The sequence below is a fragment of the Pholcus phalangioides genome, unplaced genomic scaffold, assembly GCF_987345545.1.
Source record: "Pholcus phalangioides strain wild (caught in Gottingen) unplaced genomic scaffold, Ppha-v1.0 ptg000009l_1, whole genome shotgun sequence".
NCBI lineage: Eukaryota > Metazoa > Arthropoda > Arachnida > Araneae > Pholcidae > Pholcus > Pholcus phalangioides.
In genome coordinates, this window is record NW_028301602.1 from 40,026,768 (window position 1) to 40,053,577 (window position 26,810).

The 26,810-nt window shown below is 35.0% G+C and overlaps 1 protein-coding gene across 3 annotated transcripts; it reads right to left on the bottom strand.

Annotated features, from left to right (window-relative positions):
- Positions 1-1,121: 1,121 nt before the first annotated feature.
- Positions 1,122-26,640, bottom strand: LOC149083056 (alpha-tocopherol transfer protein-like). 3 transcript variants are annotated; one of them, XM_089236174.1, is made up of 6 exons: positions 18,726-18,783; positions 18,052-18,222; positions 14,327-14,569; positions 11,141-11,334; positions 8,580-8,690; positions 1,122-4,945 (listed from the first exon to the last, which is right to left on the bottom strand). In XM_089236174.1, the coding sequence occupies exons 1-6, from the start codon at positions 18,757-18,759 to the stop codon at positions 4,697-4,699; spliced, it is 1,002 nt and encodes a 333-aa protein (XP_089092300.1). In that variant the 5' UTR covers positions 18,760-18,783; the 3' UTR covers positions 1,122-4,696. The 3 variants fall into 3 exon arrangements, with proteins under 3 accessions (XP_089092300.1, XP_089092301.1, XP_089092299.1); XM_089236175.1 differs by having other exon boundaries at positions 18,653-18,762; XM_089236173.1 differs by lacking the exon at positions 18,726-18,783 and adding an exon at positions 26,507-26,640 and having other exon boundaries at positions 4,579-4,945.
- Positions 26,641-26,810: the final 170 nt, after the last annotated feature.

Consider the following 26,810-nt stretch of genomic DNA (forward strand, 5'->3'; position numbering starts at 1 on the left):
TGTCAGAGTTATGATTGTTTTGTGTTAAACTGCTGCTGCCATCAATCATATTTTAAAGTGAAAATAGGAAATATCTAAATTTTCATGTGAGTATCATGTTGAAGGTTTGACTACTCTCTGCAGAGACACTTTTTTTTTTTCAAATGGGAGACCATTCTCTATAAAAGCTACACATAATGCCATCTTCCCAAAACTCTTTTGTTTTGTTAAAAAAAATAAAATTTTTATTTCGTTTATTACACTAAACCTTTCAATGCAATTGGGTTTTTTTTAATTTAAAAAAAAAAAAGAGACTAATTGTGTACAGCAGTACACATACAAATAAGAGCTGTTCTCCCATTTCGAAAAGTTCTTCCGCAGGCAGATCAACATGATACTTACATAACATGAAAATTCAAGCATTTACAATCTTCACTTTAAAATATGGAAGGCAGATGACAGCACCAGAAAGAGCATGCAACAAACACAGCTCTGACAATATAAATAAGTTAGGGCCATGCACACACACACCTTTATACATGTGCAGATTCGTTAGAAATTCTGCAGAGGAATATGTACGAGGTGTGTGTACAGTTAGGTAGAGAAATTTAAAAAAAATTGTTGATATGTGTTTTGAGAGAGAAGAAATGAAGGTAATAGATCTGAATAGGCCATATATAGCCACATGATATAACAAAATGCAAAATATTGAGTAAGTTCTACTTGTTAATAAAATGGAAGGAACTTCTGGGACAACAAAATACATTATTATTAGACCATCTCGAAATGATCTAATAATAATAAAGAGCTTTAAATCAAAGCCCTTCAAGGTGCCAACACGCATGGCTGCAACCAGGGTGGAACAGGAGGGTCTGGTGACCCGGGCGCTGGACTAGAAGGGGCACCGAATTCTCCCTTTAACTGCTTCTTGTACATGGTAAGGGGTACCAAAATGCTGATTTGCCTCCAGTGACAAAGTATCTAGTTGTGGCCCTGCCAACATGCTCTACACAAATATTCAAAATTATTCTATTTTAAACTAATTATGACCATTGAAAAAACATTCCAATTAGACATTTTTAAAAGTTTGCCATAGAAATCAAACAACAGAGGAAAAAATAAGTAATCAAAATAAAAGGAAATGGATGTTTAAATCATATTTTATTGACACATGAATTGGCTTTACATAATCAATTTTATTTTTGTTTTGTTGAACAAAACACATGAACAAACATCAAACCTTTCTCACCATAAACCACCCCGATAACCCTCACACACATTTCTAGAAACTATTCATGTTTTTGATAGCACTGAGAAAGTTATCCATGAGCATGAATACATAAATAAATGACTTCTTACATCATTTTATAACTGAGATTTCCATTCATACATATTGCCAATTTGAGAACTATATATTTTGGATTTTGCAATTCTGTGAAAATTCATAAATTAACATCTAATGGTAAATTAGTATTTATTTTAATTACTCTGCCTCTCTAACCAAAAAATTTCAAGATAATTTCATACTATAACGATAATTACTACAAAAATTCAAAAAAGACACACTGAAATACTCAACTACTAACATTCAATTTAGTTAATTTTAGGAGACATTGAGATTTTGATTAAATGAGATATTGATTAATTTTTTATATTTCATTTTACAAGGTTTAATGTTATGTGTCAGCAAAACACTACAGCACACACAGAACACTTTCAACAACTACCACATGATGTGATTTTGATATATTTCCCCTTCTAAACTGTTTACATATGAAGAAAAATATCGTGTTTCAAACCATTGCAATTACATTTGAATCATGGAGAGAAGACGACTAGTACTAACCCAAAATTTTTAATTCCAGATAATTGAGTTTTAAGTTTTGAAACAGGTACTGTTCTTTTACTAAATGAAATTCAAAACATGCCTCGAACCAATGAGGGAATGTTGGTATATATTACTACTCTTAAACTCTATATAGATTTATTGAACAAATTGTTACAAATAAAACAAGGTAGAATTTGGATTTGTACTGTTCTTCTTCTCACTGATTCACTTATACATGGCATATATCAACAAAGATTCAGATAAAAGAAATTCAAATTTTTTAATCATAACAAGTTTATATAAAATTTTTCACTTTAGTAACAATTTTTATACAAATTTGAACCATAACCATCTATTGAATTTAGAAAAATCCTCCTCAGCAAAAAAAAAACAAAACAAAAACAGATGAACCCTGACATAACAAACAGGACGGGACAAACGGTTTTCATTTGTTGAATGGAGGATATTGTTAAGTTAGGGTTGACACGATCACAAATATAAAAACAGTGACTTCGTTAAATCAAGGATATCACTACACTAAGGATCTACTGTACTTCTATTTACAAGTATATGTTGACATTTTTGTTTTTAATTTGCGATGATATGGCTATTTGATATCAAAATATTATAGACTACATTACAAAACTTTTCAAAATTTACAAAACAGAGTATCCCACAATGATTAACCTTTTCGTTAGGAGTATTGATCATTCACATTTTTCAGATTCTACTAGAAAAAAGTCTCACAAAAGTGTTATTTGAAACCTCCAAAAAATATAAGTAAATTCTTATAGCATCAATTTATGTCACTTCAATCATTGAATAATACCAAGTGAATAAAAAATATGGGATGTAAGAAATTTATTCTAAAACATGACTGAGGATATTCTTTTTGTATAAATCAAAATAGAAATAGTAATTAGTACCGCACTTGTAATTAACAAAGGGCATCTCAAAGGCAAATCTGCATTTTCAAAATAATTTTTTAAATCATTCAACAATGAGAAATACAAGAGAAGGCCAAACTTAGAAAGATTGGCTATGCGCTAAAACACCAAACATGAACGTAATAAATCTAAATAATTCATGTTTTGAACTTCCTTCCTTTTATTGTCTTTTTTAAAGTGAAAACAGCTAAACCTCTGAACTTCGTGAAATGTTGAATTTTGCAACTGTGTGTTGAATTAGATTTTTCACTGAAAATCAAAACTAAACATTCAATCTCATCAGCAATCAAGAAACTGAAATGTGGTTTCCCCAGATTCAATTATTAAAAGTATCACTAGTTCTTTTTTTAATAAAAAAAAAAAGTACTTCAGGAACTATTAAATTGTAATAATTGCAAGTAGATACCTCATAAAATACTAAATATATGATAAACACTGATCATAAGTAAATATTCGTCAGTGCATTCCCCTCATTGTCATCATTTGATTGTAAATCAACATTAAAAAAAAAGAATTAATTGAAACATCAACAGTGCATAAGTGAATATGACAATTATTTAACAAAAGTGTGTTGAGGGCAATATGATTTTCAATGCATTCAGTATGCCACCAGAATTGCTACACAAATCGACTATCTACTGAGACTATATCAGGAGGTTGTCACTACTCTCAAAATTCTTCCATCTTTTATCATATTTTCCAAAACACACACACACACACATATAGGATTAGGAAATTCTTAGGACAAATCTTCTTGCTCAATCAGTCATTCAATATTTCATTATCTATCACTTTATGTTCATTAAAAACCACAGAACAGAACAAATTTACAACAATAATTTGAGACAATTCTTTAACACTAAAATGTGAGTACAGATCAGAGTTTCTTAACTAAAGGGGCAAGCCGGAAAATTTCCCAATGACACCTTCTATTGGTATCATGTATATTAATTATGAGAAGTGATAGGAGAATGCAAATTAAAATTTACAGAAGGGCACAATTTGTAGTTTGCTTAAGGTGTGGACTGGGCAAGGAGTGTGTTATATACCTATAAGAACAATACAAACACAAGAATTTGCATCATGTACATGTGGTTAAATATATAAATTCAAACATGATGCTGTGAACAAAGGTAATTAAATACTAACTTACCCAGCAGGGCCAACCACTAAATGCCTAAAAATTCTGATCCTAACCCTATAACATGACTTGGCACACCTTCTTGAATGAGTACACAAACAAAAACCTTCTATGCTTAGTTTATATACGATTGCACAGTAAATATCTAAGTGTTCAAAATGTTAAGAAAAATGCATTCATATGGGTTAACAAAAATAAATCATGGGCAAAAATAATTAATTACATACATAAAAAAATATGTATGAAAAATAAATAGAACTTGATAACCTGAGTTAAAAAAAAAACCAATATAAAAAATATGAAAGTTTTATATTATAAATAAATTCTAGAAAAATAGAAAACATAAATAAAACTCACATATCCCTTAAAAGATAAAAACTGAATAAATAAGTAATCACCCAAATATAGACCAGTCAATACAACAAAAAAACAAAGGTTTAAAAAAAATTCACAAGTGATAACTTAGTACATGTTATGTAGTGGGCTAAAAATAAGTTTGGAAAATATCACAAACATTTTCACAAAAGTTCATAAATAAAATATATAAGAAGCAATAATTTTGATGTGTTTTTCTTGGAAAAACAATATAATATGGAAGAATATTTCAAAGCTATCAAGTTAATATATTTTAAAAACTTGCATTTCTATATATACATTAATTATTCAACAAAATTACCCCCCGACCTAGGCTTAAGGGGGACCCCCCTATAGAGAATTCTTCTCTACATATAAATACAACAGTTTCATTCGCTTTTGGCAAAGATTAAAATCACATCTCTAACATTTTTTTTAATATATAGTTTATCTAATACAGACCCTTGGGTATGAGAAAATGGCATCTAGACTGTCCGCTTTTTTCACTTTTCTGTCTTGTGACTGAGAAACGTAACCGTATGTTTGATTATTGACAAAAAACTCTTCTTTGGCGGCGAGTTTTTCAATAAAATCTGAATTGTCAAATGGTCCTAGTTGGCCACCATACTCCTCAGGAAGAATTTCAAGAGGTATGTGTTCATGAAGACTAGCCATGTTGCTTCCATGAGTGTGTATCTGTAACCAAATTATTCCAAATAATGAAATGCATTAAAAATATCATAATAAATATACAACTATGACTACCTGTGATGTGAAATCAACAATTATTAAGATGATACAATAAAATCTAGCATACCTGAAGCAATCAGGTTGAGGTTTTACTTTGTACATACTGATAAATAAGTACAGTCATCGAGCTCATACTACTGGAGGGAGAATGATGTCAGCAGTCTATATCTCAGCAGTGCTGAGAATGGTGTCCCAAACAGCATTTGTTGGAAGATCACGTGACGTGTTTACTGTCAGTGTAATCCCAGTTAATTTTTTATGGTATCCGCAGGAGTTTAAAGAAAAATGAGGAAGGGACTGCTTATTATTATTTTTTTGAAGATATGCAATTATTATTTCAGAATTACTGAAAAAATAATAATTCGGATTTAATGAAAGATAATTCCAGAATCAATGAAAGAAATAATTCCAGAATTGATGAAAAAAATTATTCCAGAATTAATGAAAGAAAAAATTCTAGAATTAATGAAAGATACAACTTTAGCATAGCATAAATGAAAGAAATTATTCCAGAATTAATAAAGATAATTCCAGAATTAATGAAGGAAATAATTCCAGAATTAATGAAGGAAATAATTCCAGCATTAACGAAAGAAACAATTTTCTCATTCATGAAAAAAATTATTTTAGAATTAATGAAAGAAATTATAATCTTTCTTATCTTTAGAGGTTTTCTATCGTTTTTTAATTTTCAGAAGACAGTTAATTGTAAAATTTGAAGATTAAACTGTACAGGAGAAATTGCCTAATGAGAACTGTGTATTAAACAGGTCACATGATATCCTTGTATTTGATATTGCTGCTGTCACAGTGGCTCTCTTTCCTTTCTCCAGTAATATAAGCTCGATGAGTACAGTCGAATCCTGTTATAATGAACTCCAATGAACTGAAGAAATAACTTCGGTGTAATGAAATTTCGTTATAAAGGAATTTCAGATTTTACGAATTTTAACATTTGCTAAAATGATTTCGTTGTAGTGGAATTTGATTCTAAGGAAAAAAATTACTTATTTATATTCTAGATGATAAAAGGAATGAAGTTAAAACTCAAAAATAACATGAAGTCACTCAAATCAATTAAGCACTGAATATTTTTGTGCATAAATTTTTCTCATTTAAAGTTTTTCAGTCAAATAATTTGTTTTTACTTGTTCAAACAAATAGTCTGGAAGGTTCCAAACTAGGAAAGGCTTCAGATGCTGTAAATACAGATTATGAAATTTTACACAATGTTGATTAAATTCTCATTTTTTGTCCTTTCTGACTATCATTTCCTTTTTGCGAGTGAATTTCCCAGGTTTCTTAAGTACAGCACCGCCTATCTGTAAATTTTGAAGAATTTTTTTCTTCAGCCAAATAAAATTCCATTGCTTCAAGGGTATTCATACTCATTATTGAGTGATTCTGACTAGTGGTTCTTATTTTAGAGCATTTTGAAACTGCAACTTTAATTATAATCAGAATCACCCTGCATTTTGTGGATTTTCAGAAACCTGCTTTCACATTCATTTCAACAGATTTTTCATCTTGTAATATCAAAATTTGCAATGCATTCTTTCTATGTAAATCTATTTGGGGATTAGAAAGTTTTCCTGCAACAAGATTTTTGCTATAACAGCATTTGTTAAAATGGGAATCAACTATATATTGTGGGGGCTGAGAGGGTGTATGGGAGTTCAGTGACAAAAGAAATTGGGGAATATCATTTGTGACGTTTATATATAATTTTGTTAGACTTATGTAAAATTCTATAAATAAAACAAGAAAATTTCCAAAAATCTCAGCCTTATCAACCTCAAATTTCTTTACTTTGGCCTTTTTGCAGCTCAAAAATGTTTTCTCACTGAAAATGGGTGCACCTTCTTTTATTTTAAATGATGGAGAAATTAGTTCTAGAATTCCTATTTGGAGTTGAATTTCTTCCTAGAGTATAGCTGTATGTATTCATTCAACTGTTTTTCCTTTTTAAATACATGTTTAAATCAGACACGCACAACTTATAAGCCAGAAAATTTCAGATGGTTACTGCTATAAGCGATGACATGACATAAACAGTCAAAAAAATTCTGAAGTACAAACAAACTGATGTAGGGATCATGGCATAACAAACAACACATCTTTTTTGGACCCACTCCTGGATCGAAAACCGGTGTATTTATCGAGTTGTGTGCATTGGTGCTTTAGCCAGTGGGGTCAGAAGGTGTGCACCCCTATATTAAATGCTATGTGAGATGCTTATCTGCTATCTGCAGTTGCTTTGATTTTTATTATTGCTGTAAATAAAGATATATGGGGTAGTTTCACCTAATTTTCCCAAAGAAAAAGGGAGGGGGGACAGAGACAAGCCTATGTGGAATATGAAAGACCCCAGCACTTCTGCATTATCTCCAACTGTTTTCGAGTTATGGTGGATAAAAGGGGAAATATGTCACGTCTGATAAACCCAAATTCATGAAGTTTTTGAAAGACCTACACACACTAAGCACATATTTTGAAAGAACAGAAAAATCCTATAAGGTAACATTTCCATCAGGATATCTGGATTTAATTAGCTGCAAGCGCTGACTGATTGGCAAAATGTGAAATTGAATTGTCGCTAAAATGTGTGACAGCCAATTCTGCAAACACTGTTCTAGCTACAAACAGTAACATTTTCCAAAAACTTATCCATTACCAGCTTTTAGAAGAGCCTATATAAACCATATCAGTGTTATAATTCAGGAGAAATTTGTCTTTTGTATGTTACGCATCACTGAAATCTTCATGTGAAATCTGGTGTTTACAGAAATTTTGTACTTTGTCAATCTCTCAGCACTTGTAGCTTGCCATTAAATCCAGATATTCTGATGAAAATGTTGTCACCTTACAGCATTTTTCTGTTCTTTCAAAATATGTGTTTAGTTTGCATGTAGGTCTTTCAAAAACTTCGCTAATTTGTTTTTTTCAGATGCATTTTCCTTCTATCTGCCATAATTTGGAAACGGTTGGAGATAGGACAGAGTTTCTGTGAGATTTTATGCTACGCAGGTTTGTCTATCACTCCGTTTTGTTATGAATATTATATTGATGAATATTTATCGTTGGTGTGCATGCAAAATGTCACATGTGTCAAATTCTCAATTTCTTTTTATGTCACTAAAAGTTTCTTCACACGTGTTTCCATATTCTGTAAAACTGTTGTATGCTTCTGACCACTAAAGCACCACCTATAGTGTTGTCTACAAATTTTCCTCTGCATTGAAACAGCTGCTGTTTTTTTTTTATCTCCTGAAAAGGGCAGTTTTTACAAATGATATTTTGCAAGCAGATCAACATTATGCTTTTCACATTTTCAAGACCAACTTATGTTTATGTTGCATAAACAGTTTAGTATTATTGCTGTTTATTTTAACTGATAATTAAGTTTTCATTCATACAAAAAGTAAGTGCATGTGTTCTTAGTATATGCATGAGAGGGAATACAGATATGTTTCTTGAAATGATATTTTCTAGAAACACGTTATCAAATTCGCAAATGAATATCTATGAAGGGAAAAAGCACTAAAATTATGATAACAATAGTGAAAAAATAATTAAATACCCTATCCTTGATCTTCTCGCTTAATAATGGCTTCACAATAGCCAAAACAAAATCGAACACAGTTGGTTCATTCACTATATGGACTGCTTTGAAACGTGCTGGAAAAGCATCCTGGAATGTATTAATCAGAAAATTTGTCATACTACAAATAACTCAAAAATACCTTTACAAAATGCAAAATGTAAAACAAAATCACAGCCTCTTCATCAAATATAAGCAATGAGTTATTTACACAAGCAAAACATAACCTAATAACCTAAGCATACCAGTAAGTCGGCTGCATAAATTATTCTTGGCAGATATCACAGTTGAGCTCTGCAATGTCCAACCTTTGAATATGACGAATGATATTTTTAGTCTATAGAATGTTATTCTGTACCATGAAGACCATAAACTTGTATAGAGCTCATGGGTCTGAGAGCCAAATGTTTGCCAGGTTCACCATAATATCTATAGAAATATAGCGTGTGTGGGTTAGATTCCCCCCTCCTTCCCTTCCCCCAGTGCATTCTATAACTTGGCACACCTACACATCTTTTTCAAAATATTATGGATTCATATTAAGATTTAATTGTAATAACCATGTGACCAACGACCTCTTCCATTCGTTGTCTTATTATTTATGATAAAGATACAAACAAAAAATTCACGGATTACATGCAGCTGTAGATTACAGGCTCACTTTTTTTCCTCCAAAACAGCCAAATATTCATGTGCAGATTCTCAGGATATTACAGTAATTAAACATAATACAATGTTTCTGCAAATGTAAAAATGGCTTAGGCTGAATTGAGCATAAAAAAAAAATGCAGAAAAACAAATTTAAAATGCAGTATAACTCCTGTGATACCATTTAAAACCACAATTGCAAAAATAAAGGCATTATTCTCTGGTCTTGATGTTCGTTTCATGGTGTTAATATATTCCATACATTGTATCCCCCTTTTTTAGTCAGCATGGTGTAAAAACTGTTGGACATCAACTTTTTGATTGTTGGAGTCTGATCTGTTCCCAACATGCTGGGAAAAGCAAGGTTCAATAAGGATTCATTATACATTCAGAAGAATGATATTGATCCATATCAAATATTTACTTACCAAACCACACATGCGTCTTCTCCATTTCCCTCTGCAGAACTTTAAGGAATTGGTACATGCTGGAATTTACGTATATGTGCTGTGAGCCTAACATGAAGTTTATTTTTCTGTAATGCTTGTTATAGAGCTGCCACATGTCATATATTTTTCGAACTATGAGTGAAGAGTAATAACTGAAGATTTGTACCAATGCCGGGCACCGGTGGGCAGGGCCATCTTAAGAGTATCATGGGCCTCTGGGCCAATTGATTTTTCTGAGGCCCTACCAAACAAATTTTCGAAAATTTCAACCAGATCTCATTTTTGTGAGGCCCCTCTTCACTTGAGGCCTGGGTGGGCCCTTGCCTTAAGACAGCACTGCCGGTGGGGGGGGGGGGGGTCTATATTAAAGATTCAATAAACATGTGGATCAGAATAAAGTAATAGTTTCTCCTTTAGTATACATGTTTTTCCAGGAATTCAACAACAATAATAAGAATTAAACGTTTACTTATCACTCTAACCAAATTATCAACAGCCTTATACAAAATAAGAATACTGTGTTTTGCTTTTTTTTGCATATTCAGAGACTGAAGAAATTTGATGTTGTTTTATTATTACAACATCATGTTTTGCAGTGTTCAATTCTTTTCTCTATGTATTTTAAATTTTAAACACATGATCAAAAAAATGAAAAATATGTTACAGTCTACTAATTTTTACCATTCACCTTTATATAATCTATGGGAACAGATATGCTTGGTATCCAATATTTGCAATAAATGAAAATTTATGGTATCAAAAGGAAACCAGGAATTCAAAACACCACCAAACACACCATCATTCATGAAACACCAAAGATTCTGAAATGCAGAGAACAGATAAGCCTCAATTCAGCCAAATTCAATGAATTCTTACAGACCAGATATTTAAGAATCACCTGGAATCTGTGACTCAAATTTCCGCATGCTGGATAATGTAAGGGGGGAATATGGTAAAAGGATATGTTTTCCAGTCCCTTTGAATATAGTTATATAGGAATTTCACTTGTATATGTATAAAAATATTTATATTTATTCCTGAAATGCACTAGCTCATTCACTCAAATCTAATTTACATTTCTTCTTAATTTACTTTGCATGCATTGAAATTCTTAATGCATGCTTTCAGTGGCTGAGTAATTTGAAGACAGTGTTATCAAAAGTTCCCCAATTTGTTTTACCTAGATGGTCCTAATTTTTTTTCTTTTTTTGTGCATTGTATGTCAATACTCTATGTATGACAATGGTGAATTTTACACTGTGATTTTGCATGTGTGCTGAAGCATTTTCTCCTTCAGCTGCCAAACAGCTTAGAGGAAATAGGGAAAATATTAATCTCTTATTATTAACTCTCTTGCCCATGAATGAAAAATTGTCGCAAAACAGTGAAAAAACCTAAAAAACAATGTATGATATAATACTATAGAAAAAAAAAATCACATACCTGAACAAGTGAGACAATTTTGTACGCATGATTTGGAGTGAAATGACGAATGTGATGAAAACCAAGACATTTCATGTCTAAGATGGCAACAATTCCATTTATTTGAGTTAATGGGTCTTCCACTTGCTTTTCTAAGCAAATGACATTGGCACGAAACAGCTCATCAGCAGAACAAGATGAAGGATCCCACATACCTTTCAAGACAACAATGCCATACCATCAGCTCATATTGACAGAACATAAACATCATAACAAAATTTATGGTAATCAATATGTGTGGCAATGAGGAAAATTACTCGTACATTATTAAATTATCGTGAGCCAAAAACTGAAAATGTGAAGACGCAACTAAAAAAAAAACTGGTTATAAAATTATATTATTCATTTTTCAGTCAGATATTAAAAAATTGTATATATTTTTGTGTAAATTTTTTTCTACCATCATGTTTCATGAAGAATGCGTTCAGGTAAATTCATGAACCCACAAGTATTAGTTGCTCATCAAATAGCATGAAAAATGGGTTTACATTTTGTATGTTGTGAACATCAAGTGCATATGCAATGTATATTTAATGTACATGTGTCATATAAATATGGATGTATACCGTCAAGGCCAATGGGCCTATCTCAGCACTGCCCAGAGCCTCCATGATAATTAAATCTGGAACTAGGATTTTAGAGAGCAAGGATGTGAGTTATTATGCTGTTCTTTCAAGTCAAGAAGAGGGACTTTAGAACAATGAAATTCCCTATGGGAACCCCAAGATGCCCCATAAAATACAGTCTTAATAATCTGAGATAAACTGGACGGAGACAACCTCAGATGTCTGAAAACTTAGATTGATTGAAAAAAAAAGTACTAAAGTGAATCCTTTCATACAGTGAAACCTGTGGGCACAGTAGCCTGGTCGATAAGATGCGTGCCTAAAGTACCAAAGAATGGATAGAGGTGTCGCAAGTTCGATACCCGGTTCATCCTTGTCAAAAAACTTTCCTGACACAGGGGTACAACAAAAAAAGTGGCGACTTGACCACAGCAAAAAATTGCTATTACAGGGAGCAAGTTGGTGCACTAACCCATCGATGAGTTAACGCACCAATCTCTCGGTGAATAAAAAAACAAGCCTGTCGTTCGGAATCAGCAATAAATTGTAGGTCCCAGTCTAATTAGCCCTCATGTGCAGAAAATGACAGTGGTGCGACAAAAATGATCAAATTATCAGTGAAACCTGTACAAAATGGAACATCAAGAGAAATATTATTTCGTTTTAGACAGATTTCTGTTTCATAAAGGTGTCAAAGCACTAATCATGGAACAGGATATCTTTTGATTCCATTCAAGACAGGTTTCCATCTCATTCGGTGTCCATCTTAGACAGGTTTAGCTGTATAAAACAAATTTTTGAAGTGTGGGGGGGGGGGGGGGCACTCCTTATATTGATTTCATGGAGAAAATATATATAGTAAAAAAAATTAGGAAAGTAGAATGCCCATCCCTGTGTCACTGGGTTGGAGTCCTGTCATCCTTACTTGGTAATGTATAATTGCCTTAATTTGCCTGCTCCAGACCTATATATTCATACTTGTTCTGAACTGTTTTGTTCGTAATTTAATGATTGAATTCTTTACGGATTAGGGCTACCATGACCTTTTTAAAGGGGAGGCTGCAATGGCTTTGATCCTGAGAGCCCAATATGAAAATGTTTTTTTTTACAGTATAAATTTACTACAGATGTACCAGTAAAAATTCTGGAATGGAGATCAACTGGGGATTGCAGTCTAGAGATCAAGACCCCCCCCCCCCAACCCCACCTTCAAGCTGGAATTACTTCTATTTGTAAAAATAATTAATTAAATGAAAAAATTGAAAAGTTGAGCCAAAATGAAATGAAACTTGTTCTCGGTGAAATACAGTTTTGAGAAGGAAAATTTCGAAAAGTTCTAGCATCTTATCTGGAACCTCAACCATTCGAGATTTGAATTATTGAGACTCCACTGTATATCTTAATAGTGAATCGGATATAATTGTAATTCATGTTCATATAATGAAGAAAATAAAACTTTAGTATGGTCCTCAACTTGGTGCCCGAGAACAAATGAAAGTTAGTGCGCAACAATTGTACCACTTATGTTAGAGTTATGAAGTAGCTATTTATTGATGACAAGGACAAATTCGGTCACTTGTGCCCCACCCTCCCCATCAAAAACATACCACAGTAAAACCTGTCTATAATGATACTGTAGGGACCTAGAAAAACTATTGATAAGTATATTGTCAACAAATATTATTGTTGTATACAGTTTGAGCATTTGCACTATTTTTTATTGTTGAATAGGGATTCAACCAGGATAAAAAAAATCATTATAGGCAGATTAAGCAGGTTTATCATTATAGACAGTATTGTTATACATAGGTTTCACTATACAAAGATTGGGAACAACTGCTGTTGTATAGGTTTCCTTTCATATAAATTAATAAATTTCTGGATACACCTATCCTCTGGGAACGCTTCAATACCTATCTCGGTTGGGAAGAGAGGTGTGTCAGGTCCTTCAGTGTTCAATGTATAGGTCTCCTGAAAGAATTTGATGAAGAATGATCAGGACACAATGTACAGATTCTTATATGCATTTTATTCTTTGTTTAAAATCAGTTTTTTGTATTTTCATGAGTATTGTGACGTATATAAGTATGTTTTTGGAGTGGGTAATATCATCGGATCAACTAAGCAACAGTGTAATAGTCAATTTATTATAACAACCCTAAATTACTAAATTATAGCGACCATTACATTAGAATGACTAGCAGGATGAGTCCGAAATGTTTTCTATACAGCTACCGAAATAAGTAGCATTATACAAAGGATACAAATACAACGCCACAACAGGCAAACTGCCCAACGAGGTGGCTGACTTAAGAACATCATGGATCCCGAGCCATTTTTTGGAGGCCCTATCTACTACTGCTACACCACACATGCACCCCCCCCCCCCCCGCGGAACCCCCAACTAAAAATCAGGAAAGAGAAAACAAGTAGAAAAACTAAAACACTCTTGCAGAGAAGCTAATAAACTTGAATACCATGTTTTTGAGGCGAAAACATAATTAAAATTGTATTTTTATGTGAAAAAAATGAGGAACAGAAATACAAAAATTGTGTTTAGGTATATAATATGTCTACGAACCTCCTTTAAAAAGAAAAATTGCACGTCCTTTTCCATCCCTATATGGTAAGAATCCCTGTAGATTGAGTCTGTGAACATGCTGCAATGCAGAGGGCGTAAAGTCTTTGAACAAACTTGCATATTTAACCCTCATCATGTAGTAGTTTTGAAGAAGCCTGAATGCTCTACTGTAATCAAACTTCCTTGCACGCAAAAACCTCAGCAGAAACTCGTCATCAGTCCTGGACACAAGCTCCGGATCTTCTGTAAGTTAGGCAACAATGAAATATACAATTAATATAAAATACATTCAATATTAGAAATTGAATGGCATGGTTAAAATGATTGTGTAAATAATATATACAGTCGAATACCGTTACAGCGATAATCTCGTTTTAACGAACACGTTTCTAATCTCCCACATAAGTTTACATAGGAACAATGCAAAAACCTAGGATTCCTTTATAAAAAAATCTCATTATAACCAAGTGATTTTTCCGGGCTTTTAGAGTTCGTTATAATGGGATTCGACTGTATTGTAAAACGCTGACTTTTTGGAGTTGGACCATTTTATGTTATGCATACTGTTAATTTTTACAATCTGTGCACAAAGTTTATATGGGTATTTTTGTTTTGTTTATTTTTCCCATAAGTATATATATTCAAATGTTTTATACTGATTAAGTAGTTGTATGTGCAATATTTATTACACAAATAAGATAGACTGTAAACACTTTTTTATAATCCTGTTAACTAACTCAGTGAGATATTTCATGTTTAAAAAATGTCATGCAAAAAATCTATTTCTTATAATCCTAACCGCAAATTAACAAATTTTTGTGATATATATGATGGTCATAGGCACTGGAGCCTAGGGGCTGAGGACATCTCTAGCCCTCCCCCTCCAATAATTTCTGAAAAAACAATGCAATGCACCTTCCTCCTCCAGCGTACGAGCTTGAGTCCCGTACATATGGGACGACCAGCAACTTTCAGTCCCTCCAATGTTTTCTTCATGCCGGCACCTTTGATAATGGCTACCATTGATCTAACACAAAATACTATTTCCATAAACCTACTGGAAGAATACCCCAATCCAGGCCCCAAAGCAGAATATGCCAAAATCTGTGACTTATATCGCAGAACAATGAGTGCTACTGCAGAATAATCTAGAAGAATTTTCAGAAAATTGTAGGGAATTTTTACTACTGCTGCTACTTAACCTAGTATATGCATCTCTCGTACACATTTTTCTATGGAATTCCTAACGAATCGTCACATGTTGGAATGTGTGGCCCTAATGTATTTATGCTATCATGTTGTGGTTGTTTCATGTTCTGGCTGACATCTATCTTCCATTTTCTGAAGTAAAGATGGAAATGCTTGAATTTTCATGTTATGTCAGTCTCAGTATCATGTTGTAGGTTTTCTTGCTTCCTGTAGAGAGATTTTTTCTAATGGGGGACTGGTTCCCATCCATGCCTCTAGGCTGGAAAACCACAGACAAAACTTCAGCCAACTCTGTGCCATCAACAGGGATTGAAACTGGATCCTCAGGACTAGAGTCCAGTACAATTCCCACATGACAGCACAGCAGCAGGAATTTTTACTGCAGAACATTTACAGTGAAACAAGGACTCGTTGCAGAGCAATGCAATACATTGCTTTGCAATATACATTCTGCTTTGAGAGAACCCCAGGGATCTTCAGCCTGTGGCCCACAAAGCTTTATACTGTTGCCTGCTGGCCATTTTGGGAAGAATAACTATTCAACATTGAAATGTGTGCAATAAGTTATAGTTTGTTGCAGATAAATGGCTGTCAAAGTATTACATTTCATTAAAAAATGTGTTGGGATAAAAAAAATTGATTCAATAGCATTTCCTTCTAGAGTTTTTGCACGAATTTTGCCACCACCATAACATATAGCCTATAATATACACTCTCTATACATAATATGTTAATTGCAGACTGAAAATTTGTGTGCTTTAAGTGATTTTTCACATTTCATTCTTTCTTGATTACCTTCACCAAAAGAATGCAGAAAGTACAGTATTTTTTTATTATTATCATTATTCACTTACACGTCGTGCATGGTTTGATGGTGACCTGGCATTCCTATTCAAACTTGTAATTCGAACGGCAAGCATTTTTCAATCATCAAAACACTCCCACATAAGTATTGGCCGATTCTTTTCATCATCAATTAGCCTGATAAGCCAACCAGTACTGTGTGTGCATGTTTGCAGAAAACAGTAGAATCTCGATAACTCAACATGCCGATAACTTGAGTAGCCAGATATAACTTGACATTTATTATTCTTATGGTTGGCATAATACTAAATTTCATGGGATGAAACCTCTTTAACTCAACATAAGATAGCTATACCCCACTTAAGTCAACTAAAATTCACACTGTGATAACACAACTAACTTTTTGAAATTATACGTGGATTGGCAAGTCAATGAATTTTCACGCCATTTTTCTCATTATATTTCAACAATTCGTTCTCGTTTTTTGTCATTTGGTGGTTGAAAATACTTTTTCATACCTTAGTGATAGGGTCATTTTTCACTTTTTTAGAAAAAACGAACTTGATCTATGGACTAGGAAAGTCACAAATAAGCATGGGTGATATCTGACATTTTTGAGCGGGAGATGGTTGAATAAGACCTGAAATTTTTATGTTAAAAAAATGAAAGTTTTCCTAACTTCTGACAATCGCACTGCTTATTCGCAAATAACAGATATTTTTATACACTTACACTTTTTTCACCAGAATTAAAGATTATTCTGAAATTTTTCGTTGAAAATTCAAATAATTTTTTTTTTTTTGTTAATTTATAGATGATGGAATGGAGAATCGTTTGCCTATATCTATAAGTAGGCCTACATGTGCATGACATCAATTATGTTTAAAAATTGGGAGGGTAAGATCAAATGAAACCACGCTAACTTGACATCTGCTCAACGCTTAATTGGTGTGGTGAGATCATCTCGACCCTACACATTGTTCGTCTTACCACCACTTGAGGAACAAATGCATCTGGGCCATCTTATTTTCAGTACCTTTCAAGCTTGTTGTTTACACATGTTTGACCAATTTATGATGTCATTCTACTTTTTCATTTCATCATTTTTGTCACACCACAGTCATTTTCTGCACACAAGGGCTAATTAGACTGGACCCTACAATTTTGTTGTCGATTCCGAACGGCAGACTTGTTTTTTATACTCATCAAGAGGTTGGTGCGCTAACCTCTTGATGGGGGACTCCCTGTGGTAGCAATTTTTTGCTGCGGTCAAGTCGCCATTTTTGTTGTACCCGTGTCAGAAAAGTTTTCTGACAAGGACGAACCAGGTATCAAACTCGTGACACCTCTAAGCATCCTTTGGTACTTTAGGCGAATATCTTATCGACCTGGGCTACCGTGCCTATTCTACTTTTTCCTCCCTGTATATTAAAATACCAGTAGAGTGAAAATGACACCATCACGTGTACAAGGCTTTTTTGTTAGATGGCCGGAGTGTTCAAACCCAAATGACATCTTGGAAGAGCGTCAGTTTTCTTTATAATGAATCATGAAATCATGAAATGAATCTTCCAAATTAATCATGAAACATCAGATGTCCAAAGTGAGCATGAGGATAAGGCTGTTAGTGAATTGTAAGATCTGCGACCTGCGTGATTAACATGTTGTGAATGACACACTGATAAAGGTTGATTGAAATTTGAATAGGTTACCTGAAATCATATCTCTCAAAGCTTGGATATCTCTATCACGCCAAGATGGCTTTTCCATCAACTCCTTCTCGGCTTTCTCCATGAGTTCATCGGTGAGAGAAGCATTGTCACATACGTTATTGATATCTGTACCTCCACCAAGAAGTTTGCAAAATGTGTCCATGATTTTAACTGAAGAAAGAGAGAGAATAATTACACTGATTTCATTAAATTTATTTATTTATACACAAACATAAAAATCGGATAGAAGATAAAGCATGGATAGGGAAAAACTAACACAATAAAATGGGTGGGGGGGAAATCAATGCAAATATCCATAATAGTGACCCTTGACGTAATGATCTGTCCAGGGTCAAACCATAAAACATTTCAGCATTCGCAAACTTACACTATTGAAACACGATACTCAACATCATAATTATATATAAATGATGCAAGTTGATCAAACAATAGCACAAGAGGTATGGTTATTATTTTTATCCACAATGATTATCTCTTTATTTTTTTAATTAATTTACCTTTAATTGAATGATTAAAGAAATCGCGTTTTTTTTTATTTCTTCAAAACGAAGATTTAGGAATAGTAAACAATTAAACTCACTTAATACAACAATTCAAATATAATACGCTCTTAAATTCCGATTCAATATCATAAGAAATGCAAGACTTCTCACCATACTGTCTAATTTCCACAGCTATTATACACATAAACAACACACCAATCAAGACGACCGTGACCTACAGCTACCATATGTACGGTGTTAGAGCGTCATCTCTTATCGTATACTGGAGTTATAGAAATTAAAAATTGAAACTACGAAAATATCTTCCAAAAAAAATTAATTTGGATCAAAACAAATATTAAATAGAAAATTAAATTAAAATTCGAATTTCAAATTACGATTTTTGTTTCAGTTGATTGTTATTCAGAGAATACAAATTGATAACTAATTTATTGCTAATTGATTTTTTAAATGTCATAACTGAGTCTGAGTTGTTTATCCGTCTTCATTAAGCAGCTAGCAATTTTACATCGGAGGTCGTGACAATGAGATACCGTGATTGTAAATTTGCAACCAATAATTCTAGTCAGGTGGGGACGCTCAGAAAAATCTGTTTGCACGGGGACCAATCAGTGCCGTCTTAACGCATGGGCCCACCCGGGCACGGTCCGGGGGCCTCAATAGAAGAGGGCCTCACAAAAATGAGATCCGGTTGAAATTTTCTAGGATTTACCAGGTAGGGCCTCCGAAAAACCACTTGGCCCGGGGGCCCATGATACTCTTGAGACGGCCCTGGGACCAATACTGCTCTCATGGTCCTGCCAGTATGGTCCTGGGCAAGGGAGAGAGAGTGGCTGATTAAAGTCGCCCGAGGCACAAAAGAAAATAATGGGCCCCTTAAATTGGAAAAAAGTGTGAAGTTTGAGTTTTTTTCGGGCCCTTTAGGAGTTGGGGCCCCGGGCACGCGCACGCCGTTAAATCCGCCTCTGGAGAGCTATACTAAACTAAATCCTGTTTTTTTTATCTTATCTTCTTCGGCTATGGCCATGACCCTCCTCCACTATCAGTGCCGTCCAAACGCATGGGCGAACCCGGGCACGGCCCGGGCGCCTCACAAAAAGGAGATCGGGTAAACATTTTCTAGAATTTACCAGGTAGGGACTCAGTTAAACCACTTGGTCCGGATGCCCATCATGCTCTTAAGACGGCCCTGCCCACCATAAGGGTTTGGCTGACAGGACTCCAGCAAGGACAATTCTTATTATTGTTTGTTCTTTCACACAATAAATTCACTACTACTTATAACTTACTTGTATTAATCGGACGCATTCCTCTGAAAAATTTCTAAGGAATCGGTATATGCCGGAATGTACGTGAGGCCCCGTAACGTATTTATTTTTTCAGAGTTGTGCTTGTATCGCGTTCTTGCTGGTGCTGACATTTTCCCTCAATATTTTTAAATGAAGATTATAAAGGCTTGAATTTTTCATAGGAGATAGCATCATGTCCAAGGCCTTGTCTATTCTCTCCGGAGAGACTTTTTTGAACGGAAGATCGGCTCGCATTCACGCCTTGAAGTTGGAAAACCACAGTAAACCAACTTCAGTCAACCACCACTTACGGTGCGCCAACGGGGTTCGAACCTAGACTTCCCCCAAAATGAGAGTCCAACACGATACACACACGACCACGTAGAGGTACTACAAACTAACTATACAGGGATCCTTAAAAATATCTCGTTTTGGAGCTCACCGTGGAGCTCAGCCTGAGCACCCCGCTTAAGGATGTGGGGTCCACGGCTAAAAGGGTTTATGTTGAACAAAGATTCAGGAGTGCAGTCAAAATGTGCTTCCGCACACGGAAAATTCTAGCTGCAGAGAAGTCTTGATGACCGTCAATCAATATTTTTTGTATATTTTTGTCCTTTTATTTCATATAATGTTTTTTATGTAATTTCACTTCCTATATTGTTAAATATTTATAAATCGCTTTAGGTAGGATAATATTTTAGAGCAGATCTAATTGGCCCTCAGGGCAGTGCCGTCTTAATGCATGAGCCTACCTGGGCACGGCCCCAGAGCCTCAAGTGCAGAGAGGGCCTCAAGATAATGAGATCTGGGTAAAATTTTCCATATCAAGCATGTAAATTGGTAAGAAGGCATTTTTAGTGAGTGGGGTCTTCAGAAAAAAATCACTTTGCCCGGCGGCCTATGCTCTTAAGACGACCCCACCTCGATAGGCTTGGAGATTTTCACATGAATATTTTGCGGCTTAGTACGAAAATAATTTTGGGGTCAACTACCTCTACTATCTAAACTCTATAGGCTTCGCTAGGGAACAGGAGCGTGCACAAGATCGATATTTGATGTAGGGAAGGCACGAGGAATGTCTTCTAAAAAAATTTCGAGTAACTACACTTCAAGAATTATTTAAATAACAGAAATTAATTAAGCACAAATTTATGAAGGTAATTTCTTTCGATATCTTAATTTTTGATACCCGATTGCATGGCGACCTCGAATGAATAAAACTGAATTTCACTTAACATTAATAATCGAAAATAGGAAACAGGAAATAGATTTTCGAATTGTCTTTATAAGTAAATGCATTTCGCTATTCTATTTTAGTAAGTGAGTTAAACAATGCTTTCGCATAATAAACATCATATGTGCGTGGCAGAATTGGCACACGCCATTTCTGTTCATCTGCATGTAGTCTTTTCCGGATTTATCATTTTATTATTTTAACGTATTAACACGAGCATTTCTGTAAAGCAAGAAAGAGTTGTGAATAGCAAATAATGTTTATTGAATAGGTCATGCGGAAAAGAGAAAATCGCAGAATGAACTTTCCAAACCTGTTTGTGTGGTGTAGGTAAGAAATGTCTTTATATATATGCCATTCTCTCTCACACACAACGCGACTATTACAATTTGATGACGATGAAATAATGTAAGAAACTTCTGAAAGAAAAGTGGGACGAAAACAGTTTTTCCGCATCACTGAATGAATTTAGGGGAGAAAACGTGATTTTAAAGTACCGTATGTTTAATAATAATAAATAAACGATCTCCATTAAAAAAATATTAATGTAGAATTATAGGCCATACACCGTATGGGTCTATATTTTATATGGAAGGGTTTGTGTTCAACAAAGATGCGGAGTGCGCCAGGGCCGTCATTTCAACTTTTTCTAGGGAGGGGGTCAAACTTTTGCCGGGGGGGGGGGGCAAAGAGCATGTACTAACGGTACGCATACATATACAAATACAACGCCACAGCAGGCAAATGTTGAGAATATATATATACCATTTGTAGTGTATTTTCAAAGGCGGGGGGGGGGGCAACGGCCCCTCCTGCCCCCCCCTAAATGACGGGCCTGCAGTGCACGGTCAAAATGTGCTTCGCACCAGGGCCGTCTTAAGAGCATCATGGCCCCCCCCCCCCCGAGCCAAGTGATTTTTCTGAGGCCCTTCCAGGAAAATTCTCAGGAATCTCAACCAGATCTCATTTTGTGAGGCCCCTTTTCTCTTGAGGCTCCTGGGCCGTGCCGGATGGGCCCCATGCCTTAGGACGGCACTGCTTTGCACACGGAAAATCCTAGCTACAGAAGTCTCAATTAACGTCAATCAATAGCGTCAATCCTCTTCCCCCCCTCTTCTCCATCACCTTCATCCAAGATCAAGATCTTTTCCACTTATAGAAATGAGTCTAATCAAAACTCAATTAATAAGCTAAAATTTTATAAATAAGATCGATCACTGCAACCCTGGGTCCAGGCATGGATACAGATCGTTTCTCCCTATAGCAGAATTATACGGGAGAAATAGGTCTGCTGGTGCAGGGCCCCTAGACTGAGATATTTTGCGGGGCCCCCGGTCAGACTTTTATCGGGCCCTTTCTATAATTAATTTCTAGCGTAAAAAAGCAAAAAAATGATGAGAATTATCACGACCCCGGGGCTAGAATCCTGTCAGCCCCTCCCTTGTGCGGACCATGTCCCAGGGCAAAGTGATGTTCTGGGAGCCCAAACTCAGCTGGAAGTAACATCTTGCATATTTACATACTTACATTATTTAAAAACATAGTACCAGATCTTTTTTTCTTCCAAACTGAGCATAACTCCGGTCTATTTCCATAGACAGTTTACTACCGATTGAGTTGCGCTGGAAGTGTCTGTAAGTGTGTGTGGGCACCTAAGAGTCTGAGTGCGCACGTGTGTGTGTGTGCGCACCTAACAGTCTGAATACGTATCTAGTATTGTTCATGTAACATTCGTCCATGTTCCCCTTACAATATTCAAGCCCCATAAAAGGCTGATATGGCCAAAGGTTAAGAACCACTGGGTTATACAGTGCATAAATATTTTCCGTGATTTAGAAATCTGATTCCAAGGCTTGTACGGTGTCTATCATTTTTGAGTGAAAGTTGTTTTCTTTTCTCTCGAAAACAAAAGTTTATTTCTTTCGATGAACCAATGAGTTTGGTTCATGGGAAAAGATGCTTTATCGAGCATCCAAGGTGTTTAACACGCGACTCGGATTCGCAAAGATTTGAAGGAACAGCTTTTTTCAAGGATCGCATTGAAATTATAAGGCAAGTTGAATTTTATGAAGTATTAGGAACATACACCCATATTAAGAAAGAGAGATATGTTCTTCCTAAATTTTTGGTCCTAATTAAATAATACTTATATGTATTTGTATGCAAAATCGTACCCGACTTACGAAAATTTGATTTTACTTGAGGAAGACTCAAAACTTTCTCTGAAAAAACTGGAACGTGTAAAAATTTGGAAGGTGTAATGAATTAAAATTTCGAAGTACAGGGTGATTCTAAATTCATGAGAAAAAACTTTAAGAGTTGATATAACACACTTAAACAAGCATTTTTGGAATCAATGTGTAGTCGAATCGAAATAGCAAACACTGTAGAGTGGCAAAGAAACAGATATTTTCTGGACGTTTAGCTGAGGTGAACTCAGAAAGGAAAGTCATCTTTTCTCCGCCGGAATTGGAACCCAGACCCTCTTGAATACCGGGTAAGCTTGCTACCATCACTGGGGACACGACGTAAAATAATGAAGCAAGGAACGCGAAGTGTTGGTGATCCCCGGCGAAAGATAACAAAAGACATGATTCGAGATCATAGTCACATTGGCGTATTTTTTCGCGATAATTATGTCCACGTTAATTATGGCAACCCATCGAACCGCAGTCACGATGCGATAATCATTTTTTTCTCTCAAATTTCACTTATTTTTCTCTCTTTCTCTCTCGTCACATGGAGCTAATGTAATGCAGCTGATTTATATAGACATGTATCACACGTTGGCGATTACACACGAAAAAAATTGGCTTCTACCGGGTCGTCTGACATTTTCACAGGGATCTTCGACCACTCCGGCCATTTCGCGGAATGGCCGGCAAAAGTCCGAATCATTTCTGCAATTTGGACTTTGGCCATAACTCTTTGCCGATTCGCGAAATGGCCGGCCCAGTCACGAATTGGCCACACTTCGGGCTTTGGTTATCATCGATCTCACCTATCGATTCACTCCGGGGTATCATCTAAAATAATCATAGTCAAATAAAGGCATTTTTAACATTGATGGCCGACGATGGCCACAATCAGGTCCTTAAAAACGTTCACATTCCCTGAAATCTCTGCAAATACGCTTCAAATGTAAACATTGGTTATGTATGTAATAAATAATTATTAATTATTAATAAAGCACTGGTTTTGGAGGAGAGAAAACACATTTCACTCGTGGGTTGAAATTAATAGAAAGAATCAATAGAACTATATATATGCCGCTGTGGTGGTCGAGTGGGCCGCTGTGGTGGTCGAGTGGTTATAGTGCCGGACTCGTGATGCGAGGATCCGGGTTCGAACCCCACAGTGGTGGTCGGCTGAAGTTGGTTTTCTGTGGTTCCCAACTTCAAGGCGCAAATGCGAGCCGATCTCCCCGTTAAAAAGTCTCGCCACAGAGAGCAACAGTCCTACAACGATAAATCATTCAATCATAACACTTCACTCATAGTTAGTAAAACTGGGGGCAGATGACAGCACTACACTTACACAGAAACAAACTTTACGTCAGGTTGCACTACACGTACACGCACATTCCCGCATGTACCGATTCGTTGGTTGGTTCCGCGGGAGGGGGGGTGCATGTGTGGTGTAGCAGTAGTAGGTAGGGGCTCGGGGATCCATGATGTTCTTAAGTCAGCCACCTCGTTGGGCAATTTGCCTGTTGTGGCGTTGTATTTGTATTGTATTTGTATTTGTACATATGTATATATAAAATATATATTATGAAAAGGCGAAAAAATTAGAAGGAATTATAACCAAAAAAAACCATGAAAATCATATGAGATCGATGATTTTCATGTTTTCTTTTGGTTGTAATTGTGTATTCTCATATTTGACTTCCAAAGCTTGTTTATCGCAAAAATGTTGGGGGAACTGATGGTAATTTTATGCCTATTAGGCTTACCATCATTAGATACATTTTTGCAGTTTGGAACAATGTGGAGGGGGGGGGGTCCCCCTTGATAACGCCCTCCTCATTGTTCCATTTATTTCTCAATTTTTCCTACTATTTCCAATTTTTCAATTCCTTCTAATTTTTTCGCCTTTTCATGATATCTATTTTATGATTTCGAGTTATGTGTATAAAGCAGCCTTTTTTGGCGCTATACTCTGACTTTTGAAGTTTTTCATTGTGTGTGTGTGTGTGTTGTGTGTGTGTGTGTGTGTGTGTGTGTGTGTGTGTGTGTGTGTGTGTGTGTGTGTGTGTGTGTGTGTTGTGTGTGTGTGTGTTGTGTGTGTGTGTGTGTGTGTGTGTGTATATATTATGCATTAAAAGGGCAACTGACAAAAACCAGATATTTCATTAGATAGATAGATAGAGTTAATATAAATTAATTAATATTAATTTAGAGTTGCAGATTTGGTGAATTATCATTGATGAGCATCGCATTGCTAATTAATTTAATACTCATTGATGAGTATTGTATTGCATTTACTAACTTCGGTAATAGTGTTTGACTTCGGGGATGTAATTGTGACCAGTCTGTGACTCGCTGCAAAGTATTCATCTTCAACAACTTTCCCAGCTAAAAAATCAGAGTGGTAAATGTGATGAATGCGGTTATTATGCATATTCGCATATTCGACAAAAATCTTGGTAAGTTTGATAAATTTCCCTAAATTTATCGCTTTTACCGTGCGATTGTGCATAGTACTCAAGCGTCGTTGGTAAATTTATTAAGTACTAAACAAATTACTTTTACCCGTGATTATTCATAATACCTAAGCATCGCGTCGTTGATAAATACTATATGATATACTATACATGACAATTCAAATAATTCATACACGTATTGTATCATTATATCGCGTTACGATCGTAAAATGTGTTACCATTATATCAGGGTTCGACTATATTCCTTACACATACTAGACTTAATTGGAATTTTTTTCATAGTTAAAACAATTTGATATTCACCAATTAAACTAGGGTGTTACCCATAATCATAGATAAAGGCAATAAATTTCAAGTATTTATCAAATTTACCAACGATACTTAGTTATTGTGCATAATCGTCGGTAAAAGAAACAATTTTATCAGTAATAAATATATAAAACTTACCCAGACGATTGCTAAGTATGCATAATTACCCGTTTATTATGTATAATAAGTGATTTATCACATTTATATTTAACGTAACATATACTGCTATATAATTCAAGAGACATATACTGCTCTGCTCGACGAAACAATTCTTATTGATTCTAATTCTAATTCTAATTTCTAATTCTTATTGATTATACTTTGGTAATCGAATCGTTACCAATTACTTCAAGTTCGCTTGACTCGGGGTATTGTGATTGGCAGAGTTCTTCAAAAAAATAAATGAATGAATAATATATATATCTGAACTTACCGAGACTTCTAATACCAGGAAATCTGGCAGCCATATTTAAAAAGAGTATGGTTGCGTACACGTTATTTTTCCTCTCTCCTCCCTATCTCTGAAGACTAGACTAACTTCGAAGGAACTGAAAGAGCCGAGCTTCTTGTTTCAGGACGCGCGAGTTCTTCCTGAGAAAAAAAAAAACTCGGTCAGTAGTTCCAAAATAGTCACCCAAAAAAGAAAAGAAAAGAAGGTAGAGACCAATTATACGCCCTTGAACTTCATTTATTACATCTTCGTGGTCAATGGCCCGAAATGTTCAGCCTACTTTCGC